The sequence below is a fragment of the Lontra canadensis genome, unplaced genomic scaffold, assembly GCF_010015895.1.
Source record: "Lontra canadensis isolate GAN:19392208 unplaced genomic scaffold, GSC_riverotter_1.0 scaffold902, whole genome shotgun sequence".
Classification (NCBI taxonomy): Eukaryota; Metazoa; Chordata; class Mammalia; order Carnivora; family Mustelidae; genus Lontra; species Lontra canadensis.
The window spans coordinates 13,643-23,472 of record NW_022631886.1 but is presented as its reverse complement, the minus strand read 5'-3'; the positions used below and the strand labels follow the sequence as shown (position 1 = coordinate 23,472).

Genomic DNA, 9,830 nt, shown 5'->3' with positions numbered 1-9,830 from the left:
CCCTTTTTTCATTATTTATTTGTATCCCTTTTGGACACTTTTAAAATAGAATGATAAAGTGTGTTTTATATATTGAATTCTAATGAGAATCCATCTCAGTGAGTCCTTTCATTTGAAGGATATTTTATACATTTATTAAAGACTAGCCTCTACAACTGTCTTTTCAAGAGAAAATTAAAGACTGTCATCGAGGAACCACCCCCCCATTTTTTTTTTTTTACACATTTTGGAAGATAGTAACTTTTGTTTATTAGCTCTTTCTCCAGGATAAGTTAAATCAAGGGTGTGTGCAGGCAAAAAAATAAATAAATGACTTGGAATTCAGATACTAGTAACTGAAAGATTTCACAGGGAAAAAAAAATCTTGAATAACGATGAATTCATCTTGAAGATGAATAATCTTGATTTCTGATGTGAGGCCTTTAAAAAAAGACCACTAATTGTCTTTCCAATGCTGCTGAACCAATATTGCCTGTGTTGTCTTGAATAAACTGCAAAGAATAGCTTTCAGCATTAAATGTTAATAATTACGTATGCTTAATATAGGTGACACTAAAAGGATTTTTTATGCAAAGAGAAAAAGATGCATGATGGATACCAGAGCTTCCGTCAAAAGCATTAACCAGAAAATTGAGCGTGTTTGGAAAACCCAGGAAGAGCAAAGGTAACGTTGTTGGGTTTTGGAACCAGAAGCTGTGTGTCATTTCTTAGTATTTGTGATGACCAATTAATTCAGTATAATACTGTTATCCTCTATCTGTTGGAGTCTCTGTTGAAAAATACGTCTGGCTTGATTTTTATCTAAGCAAATAGTTCCTTTAGTCCTATAAGTTCACACCATAACTGAAAAGAGATGTATTATCTAGAGGTCAATAAAGATAACCCCTATTTTACTCCTTTCAAATTATAGTGGGGCTTTCTTAGCGTAAGAAAACATTGCATTCATTCTTGGAGTGTGCAAGCTGAATAAGAAACAAATGTCTTGTGAGAGTTAGCTGTATTCGATTATGTAGAAAAGATCAATCTTATATTTGAATAATTTTTAAATGTATCCCTATTGAGTTCACTGTTCCTTTGTACAAAATCTTTATTGTGCCACAGTGGGGGAGAAAGTGAAATGTTACTGTTTGGGAAACTTGTATTACATAAGTGACTATGACACCCTCATTGAATCTATTTATCATTCCACGGCCTATATGTTATTCAGCAGGTGAATGAACATGAAAAAAGTAAAAGTAAAAACAAAACCCCTTGTAGATAAAATGCAGTTTTGGGGGAAATTTATAATGCAATAAGTCTTCCTTGGTTTTCAAGAGCTAAGGCATACGGGATAGCATCCCTCTTAGACAGTTAGGAGTGAGTGAGGGTTAGCAATGGGAGTAAGCCATCCGCTTTATTTTGCTTTTTTCCATCAGAAAATGTCAGCTGTGATCGCCCCCTTCTCCCTTTATAGTATAATTTATGTCCAGCCACTTTGGTTTTGAGTGGGTTTACTTTTTTCTTAACGATACAAAGTATGACACTTACTCATAACTGTGTTTTACAGGCAGAAGCTTTATCACGAATACTGTCAGCAGTTTCTAACTTTGTTTCAAGAGTGGGATACAGATGCGCAGAAAACCAAGGAGGAAGAAGAAAAACTAGCTGTTGGTATCGGGCTTAGCTTTATAATTAATCTATAGTAACCAAGTCTCGAGTCGGAGTGGTGGGCCGAGCCACATCTTTAGACCTGTAGATTTGAGCCAGAGTCCTGTTTCCATTGCTGGCTATGTGGCTGGGCCCCGATCTCAGAGAAATCAGAGAAGTATAGGCGCACATCCTACTCACAATAGCCCTTGGTCTTTACTTCCTCTCTTGGTTGGGGTTCCTGCAGTTCCGAGTGACAGACATTTGCCAAAGTACAAAAGAGGGATGCCCTTGGTTTATCTGAAGACGTCAAAGAGAGTTTTGCACCAGGTATCGCTGGATGAGTCTGGGTAAAGGTTGCTTGGGCAGTGCTGTCTGGGGCTCTGTCTCCGTCTCCTAATAGGCCCTCTCCATGGGGTCAAGCATGACAGCATCTTACAATCCTAGATTCGCCACCAGGTTAGTAACCCCAGTGTACCGAGATAGCCTTTCTCCATAGGTCTGGCCGAAAAGTCCCCCGGACTGCCATCGGTAATCCAGTTTCAATCGTTTGCTCGTTCCTGAACGGGTCATTGAGCTCAGGGCACGGGTCCCTCTTAATGGACTGGCCTGTATCACATTTAGGAGTAAGGATGGTGGAGGAGATGTTGCTTTTTGAGGGCAAAGGAGAAGTCCTGGAATTGTTCCCTGAGAGTGGGCCAGTGACTGGACAAGGGAAGGGAAGTACCATCGCCAAGCAACGTTCTGGTCCAGGGTGGGTTGGGTGTCATAGCAATCATAAATTTACATGAGACTAGTACTCATGGTTGTGGTTGCGTCTGAGCAGCTGGAGAGCTGGATTTTCCAGGGTTGGGCTGAGGTTAGCCGTGCACCTCAACAGAGTGAGAAGGGGGCAAGGTATATAAGCAAGGGTGTAGGTATGACCGTCGACCATAGATTGATCTGGAAAGGGGGAAAATGAGGACACAGGGTGGAGACAGGGGACGGTGAAAGGTGTTCATTCAATGGATGTCGGATCCTGCTAGGGCACTGAGCTGTAGTAGGAAAGGGAGAGTGAGCCACAAACACAGGGAGGTAGAGGTGGAATGTTGTGGAAAATGGGCAAAGAGCGTAGTCCAGTGGTCAAGAGCCTGGACACTGGGACAGTGATGTTTGGGATCCAGTTCTGATTTTTCTAAATGCTAGCTGTGAAACCAGGGACAAACTGCTTTCCTCTGAACCTCAGTTTCCTCATCTACGAAAAGGGAGTATAATAAGAGTACTTACAGGTTTTTTGTTTGTTTGTTTTGTTTTTTGTTTGTTTGTCTGTTTTTAGGATTTAAGTAAGCTCCTCTATAATAAGCTTATTTGAAATGGTTCAGACCGGTTTCTGTACATAGTTCCTCTGTAAGTCTTTGCCATTCATAACATCATGTAGGTGTTTCAGTTATCGGGCTGACAAAAATCTAAGGTATGACTCTGAAAGTGAGTGGCTAAGTAGGGATATAACAAGTTCACTGGTGGAGGAATAGGAAGATCATGGAAGGGTTATTGGAGGGATCATGCGTGTGGATTTCAAAATCAACAAGAATAAGATATATGATTTGAATATTGCTAAGAAAGGAAATTTCCTACTTAGCGACCAGCAGATAAGACTATTGTGGTGTTTTTCTATGTTACCGGTAAACACAAATGATGTAAACTCGGTCATAATATTTGATAAAAGAGAAGATACTCAAAAAATATTTATTTAAAAACTACTCCAGTTGAATCTAGATTTTTTTTGTTGTGAGATTTTAAATTTCACCAAAATGGTCATCACCACTTTGTTTTTTCTTTTATATTTGTAGAATATATTTCGACAGCAACAAAAGGTTTTGCAGCGCTCTAGAATTGTTCAGAGCCAGAGAATGCAAGGAATTAAAGAGCTGTATGAGCAATTCTTAAAGGTCTGCTGAATTTCGTAACACAATGTCTTCTCATAAACTGTTATTTATATATATATATATATATATATGGAAGTAGAAAATAATTGTTTTTCTTTCTTAATACATGTCAAAAACATTTTGGTTATGCCTTTGAAATCAATTAAAATTAATTAGGCATTTTCCATTTTGAATTCATTGTTCTGATTTAACATAAATGCTAAATGTACTTTTACTTTTCAGATTCATTAATGGTTTTGTGGGTGTTACTCAAGACAGGGAATGCTAGATTGGGAATTTTGCCAAGAAATATGCATATCGTGCATGAAACCGATCCTTTATTAACAACTTAATCATGGTTATTTTTTCCAGAGTCAGTCTTTCTTAGGAGAGTAGTGATGACTCTGTAGCTTGAAAGTAGGAAGACTTTAAATCACTTCTCGATGTCATTTACTTTCCTTTGTGCTGCCGATGTTTCTTAAACAGCAAGTAGCCAATTTTATTTTCAGTTGCATTTTGTTAAGTATTTCGTGGCATATTTGCTTCCAGAGTTATCAAAGTGACTAAGAGTGGCTTTATATGCCAACTTGTAATTGCAAGAGACAGCACAGAGAATGAAAGAATGAAAATGAGAGTGAAAAAAGCCTGAGTAAGGCTATCAGCTTGTGAATTGAGATTACCTTCAGTCGTATTTCCACACTAGCGAATCCTCCTCAGTGACATGGACCTCTTCTTCACACAGCTGTACACTCATTTGGGAGTGGATGGAATCCTGTCCATTCCCCTTCTGTTTTTGGTCAGGGTGCCCTTGTCGTCGTCGTCGTTTCTAATGTCCTAAGGATACCTAACGCGAGACGGCCCACCTACCCTCTTTTATTCTTTTGCATGTGGATATAAAGTTTTCCCAGCTTCATTCGTTGAAGACACTATCTTTTCCTCATTTTGTATCCTTGGCCCCCACGTCAAAAATCAGCTGACTGTATATGTGAGAGTTTATTTCTGGGCTCACTGTTCTGTTCCATTGGTCTATACATCTATCTTTATGCTAGTACCAAGCTGTTCTTGTTACTGTAGCTTTATAATATATTTTTCACATCAGGAGGTGTGATGGCTCCAGCTTGTTGTTGTTGTTCTTTCTTGGAATCGCTTTGGCTATTCACGGTCTTTTGTGGATCCACGTGAATTGTAGGGTTGCTTTGTAGAAGCATTTCTGTAGAAAAATAGCACTGGGGTTTTGGTGGGGATAACACTGAATCCGTACGTTGCTTTGTGTGGTATGGGCATTTGAACAATATTAAGTCTTCCTGTCCGTGAGCATGGGATAATCATTCCACTTATGTGTGTTGTCTTTAATTTCTTTCATCAGTGCTTTGTAGTTTTCAGCCGACGCTGACGAGTCTATCACCTCCTTGGTAAAGCGTTTTTCCTTAAGTATCTTACTCTTTTTGACGCCATTGTAAATGGGATTGTTTTCTTAATTTCACTTCTGGAGAACTCATTGTTAGTGTGTAGAAATACAGCTGACATTTGCGTGTTGGTTTGATAACTTGCAGCTTTGCTGAATTCATTTATTAGTTCTAACAGGGATTTTTGCATGTGTGGAACCCTTGCGGTTTCCTACATATAAGATCATGCTACCTGCGAGCAAAGATAAGTTCGCTTCTTCCGTTCCAGGTTGGAAGCCTTCTGTTTCCTTTTACCGCCAAAATGCTCCAGCTAGGCCCTCTGGTACTATGTTGAGTAGGAGTAGTGAGGTTGGGCAACCTCTTCTTACTCCTGATCGTAGAGGAAAATCTTTCGGTTTTTCACCACTGAGTACGTTAGCTGTGGGCTTGTCATAAAGCTGTGGGCTTTATTATGGTGAGATACATTCCTCCTGTACCTAGTTTGTTGAGAGTTTTTATCGTGAAAGAGCGTTGAATTTTGTCAAATACTTTTTCTGCGGCTTTTGAGATGATCATGTAATTTGTTCTTCAAAGAATCTTGTTCAAATACGTGGTGAAATGTCACTCTTCTAAACTAACTGGAATGTTTAAGAACTAGTGATATAATTTCAAAATAAGTATTCTTTAAAGAATCTTAGGATTAAACATATACTAAATAGCAATATTAAAATCGTTTCCAAGCAGAGAGTGTGTTGTTCTAATGCTCTGTGAAGACCATTTATTGGGTGGCATGGAGGTTTTGTAAAGTAACAGAAGTTATTTCTTCTCAATGTTATTGCCCAGTGTAACCACTTAGGGTTGGAAATTTACCATTTTCCTTGACTCCTGTGGTTCCTTATCCTCCCCCTCCAGTTACTGTTGGGCTGTGTGGTACTTAACCTCTGCAATGGTACTTTAAATTCTTTCTTCGAACTCCCACTGCTGCAGCCCTAGCTGAGGACCTCACTGTCCCTTGCTTCTACTATTAAACTCTCATCTGATCTCTCCATCTTTCCTAGGTCTGTGGGTATTATCTTCCTACGAGGTAGTTCTCCCCTCTTGAAAGCCTGTGAGTAGGTTCCCCTTGTAAACTCTTAGATATTCAAAGATTCACCATGACATGATGTCCTTTTTAGTTTTATTTGCTACATTCTGTCTTTATTCCCACCCTTCCTGATAACTGCTTCATCTAAACTATTACTTCTACGCTCCGTTTATGTCCTTCCCCTGGAAGTGTTTTTAACTTCTCTTTCTTCACCTATTGAAATCTTATTCTTTTGCCAACCAGGTCGGCATTAATCTCCTTTTTCTGCTGTGCAGCCGCAACAAGTTGTGCTTCTATAACTCTCGTAAAATTTTTGTATCATTTCTGTTTATGTTTGCTCTTGGCCCTGGAATATGGGAGAGATTGTGTATTCATTTTTAAATTCCTCCACAGCACTCAACACGGTACTTTCAACATGGTACGCACTATTTCAGCACTTGTTGAATGAATAGCAAAATATAAAAAGTGGGTTGTGTCTTTCATAAGTTGTAGAGGACACACCACAGGTCATTTTATTCCCTCGAAGGAAATCATGTTACGTTGACTATTACTGATAATAAACGTGTCATTACCTGACGTTAGAAAGCTCATTACTGGATTTCGAAATTACAGCGATTGTTGATAGGGACTCCCACTCCTTTTCTGTTTTGGAGTCTATCTTGAGCTTGACCTTAGCTGCTTGACATTAACCCATTGTTCTGAGCAAAGCGTACTGTAGTTGTGTCTCCTAAAATAAGAGTATTTTGGGGCATCTGGGTGGCTCAGTCAGTTAAGCACCCAACCCTTGAGCTCAGCTCAGGGTTGTGAGTTCAAACCCCCTGTTGGAGCCCACTTAAAATAATAATAATTTAATAATAATACTGATGATGATAATTATTATTATTCTTATTATTCACTCGAATCTGATACTTTAAATTTTTCTTAGTGAATGTTTTGGTCTACCTGTGTGATTTAGAATTTTATTTCAAGTAAGATAATGGACATCACTGGAATATTAAAAAAATGTAGTACTTTTGAAATTTAGTTTTGCATGTTTTGAACATAATAAGAAAAATGGTGGTTTGTAACTGGACTAGGCTTTTTGTTTTAGAGTAAAGAAGACTTAGAGAAGAATCAGGAAAATTTTCTTATTGGTGAACAGAGCGAACTTGGGAAGGAAATGGTCATGTTGCAAAACCACCTTATGATGGCACATGTAAGTAGTGTAATATTTAAAGGTGAAAACTAAGGATTGATTTAAACGTTGAAGTAGTCTATTTGCTGTTATATGTACAATCCTTACATAAATACTAAACGAGTATATTCTCTCCTTTCATTTAATAGCAGCAACAAGAGGTGGCAACTGTTCAAAAGTCTCTTCAGTCTCTGTTATTTTGATGACATTTGAAGAAAGGACTTGAACTAAGTAACATGATAATTGTGGTTTAACAATTCCAGCTGAAATGATTACATCTTGTTACTTGTTGGCTTGTTTAAGTGCCAGCCCCTCTTTCTGTGGGCCCAAACAGTTATGTGAGTAGCAACAATCCCAAAGTTATATGCAGGAAACGTTCAGAACTTTGGTAGCAATGGCGACTTTTTCTCCCTAACACTGTCAATTAAATTTCAGCAATAAAGATGATTTACATTGAAGTATGCTTCAGCAAATCTGTGTCAGTCCCCAAAGATAGAAAGTACAATTATAGAAGGTTACATTGCTCTTCCTGAAAGAAAAAATAATAATAATGAAAGAATACACCCTTCTGCATATACTCGTAAAGTTACAGAACCAATTCCAATGAAGATAAGATTTGAAATACAGTCTACTCCACAAAATTACAAAATATATTAAAAGCAACTTAAGTTTGTGCCCCAGAATAAATGAAACTGCTAAAAGTCATTAAGACAACTGAATAAGATATGTAAATATCGACTTGTGAGACATGAAGTTGTGAATATGCCATTTCCAACAACAACAACAAAAAATTAAAATGTCATTTAATTGATTTCGGTCCACTATTAAATGACACCTGCCCTTAGCATGGATTAAAAAGTATTTTATCAACATATACATGTGCTTAGTTACCTATGGTTTAAATATTTTGTGCCTATCTTTAGAGGTTAATTACCTAGAAAGTTTGGTTTTGCAAGTTTAATATCCAGTGAGTATGTGGAAGGTTGATTGTATGCTCATCTAAAAACGTGAAAAATTAATTCTCACACCTTGTCTTTTCTGGTGCACTTTTTACATGCATAACTATATGAAATTTTCAGTTGGAAATTGAAATTTCCAATTTTCAATTGGAAATGAAATTCAACTTCATAAGCACGAAGTTGTTTGTGAATTAGTTTGCAATAAATCAGTTAAATGTATTCTAAATTACTGAAATTCCTTTCATGAACCATTCAGAACAACAACAACGAAAATACTCCCGTTTGGAGGAGAGGACTGTCTTTCTCCTGTTTTTCTGTGGGTTTAATATTTTAATTATGGCCACTAGAGCCCACTCTTCTATTTGTTTTATGGTTTTCCCTGTTTTAAAAGTAAGCTCAAACATTCTCATATTCTCTCTCCCTCTCTCTCTCTCTCTTTTCCAAACCAAACTCTCTTTTTCTAACTTCTAACTTACTTTTCTTCCGTAGGAAGAAGTGAGTCCTCCACCATGAGTGAATATTTGACATCAAGGGACAGTTTACTCCTTAAATACTGCGTTTTTGTTTTTTTATTTTGTTGTTGTTGTGAAGGATTTTCCCCTTAAGCCAAAACATTAAGTCTTAAGTACGACTTCAAAGTTTTTTTTCCTCAAACTTTTATTTGAATTCCAGTTAGTTAACATACAGTGTAATACTAGTTTCAGGTGTAGAATTTAGTGATTCAACACCTCCATACAGCCCCCGGGGCTCATCACCGACAGGAGCCCTCCTTAATGCCCATCACCTATTCAACCCATTTCTCCCCACCCACCTCCCCTCTGGTAACCATCAGTTTGTTCTCTACAGTTGAAAGTCTTGTTTCTTGGCTTTCCTCTCTTCCCCATCCCGTCCGTGTTCATTTGCTTCTTAAATTCCACTTATGAGTGAAATCATATGGTATTTGTCTTTCTTTGACTGACTTATTTCACTTAGCATGATACTCTCTAGCTCCATCCATGTTGTTGCAAATGGAAAGATTTCATTCTTTTTTTATGGCTGAATAATATTCCTCTCTCTCTCTCTCTCTCTCTCTCTCTCTGTGTGTGTGTGTGTGTGTGTATAAAACTCAACATCCAAAAAACAAATAATCCAATTAAAAATGGGCAGGGGACATGAATAGACATTTTTCTAAGGAAGACATACAGGTGTCCGATAGACACGTGAAAAGATGCTCAGCATCACTCATCATCAGGGAAATACAAATCAAAACTACAATGACTGGCGACATCAGTCAGAATGGCCAAAATTAACAACACAGGAAACAACAGGCGTTGGCAAGGATGTGGAAAAAGGGGAGCCCTCCTACACTGTTGGTGGGAATGCAAACTGGTGCAGCCACTCTGGAAAACAGTATGGAGGGTCCTCAAAAAGTTCAACATAGAACTACCCTGAGACCCAGCAACTGCACTACTAGGTATTCGCCCAAAGGATACAAAAATAGTAACTCCAAGGGATACATGCGCCCCGATGTTTATAGCAGCATTATCAACAATAGCCAAATTATGGAAAGGGCCCAAGGGCCCATCAACCGATGAATGGGTAAAGAAGTTGTGGTATATTTCAAACTTTTAAGGAGATCCTCACTTGAAACTAGAGGGTATTATGCTGAGTGAAATAAGTCAATCAGAGAAAGAAAATTATCGTATGATCTCTCTGATA

At 38.0% G+C, this 9,830-nt stretch overlaps 1 protein-coding gene across 1 annotated transcript; it reads left to right on the top strand.

The window, feature by feature from the left end:
* Nucleotides 1-511: 511 nt before the first annotated feature.
* LOC116863316 (synaptonemal complex protein 3-like) lies at nucleotides 512-7,429 on the top strand. Its single transcript, XM_032850800.1, has 5 exons — nucleotides 512-664; nucleotides 1,547-1,646; nucleotides 3,456-3,554; nucleotides 7,090-7,194; nucleotides 7,323-7,429. Exons 1-5 carry the CDS (start codon nucleotides 534-536, stop codon nucleotides 7,374-7,376), a joined length of 489 nt encoding a protein of 162 aa, XP_032706691.1. The 5' UTR covers nucleotides 512-533; the 3' UTR covers nucleotides 7,377-7,429.
* The last annotated feature ends 2,401 nt before the right edge of the window (nucleotides 7,430-9,830 follow it).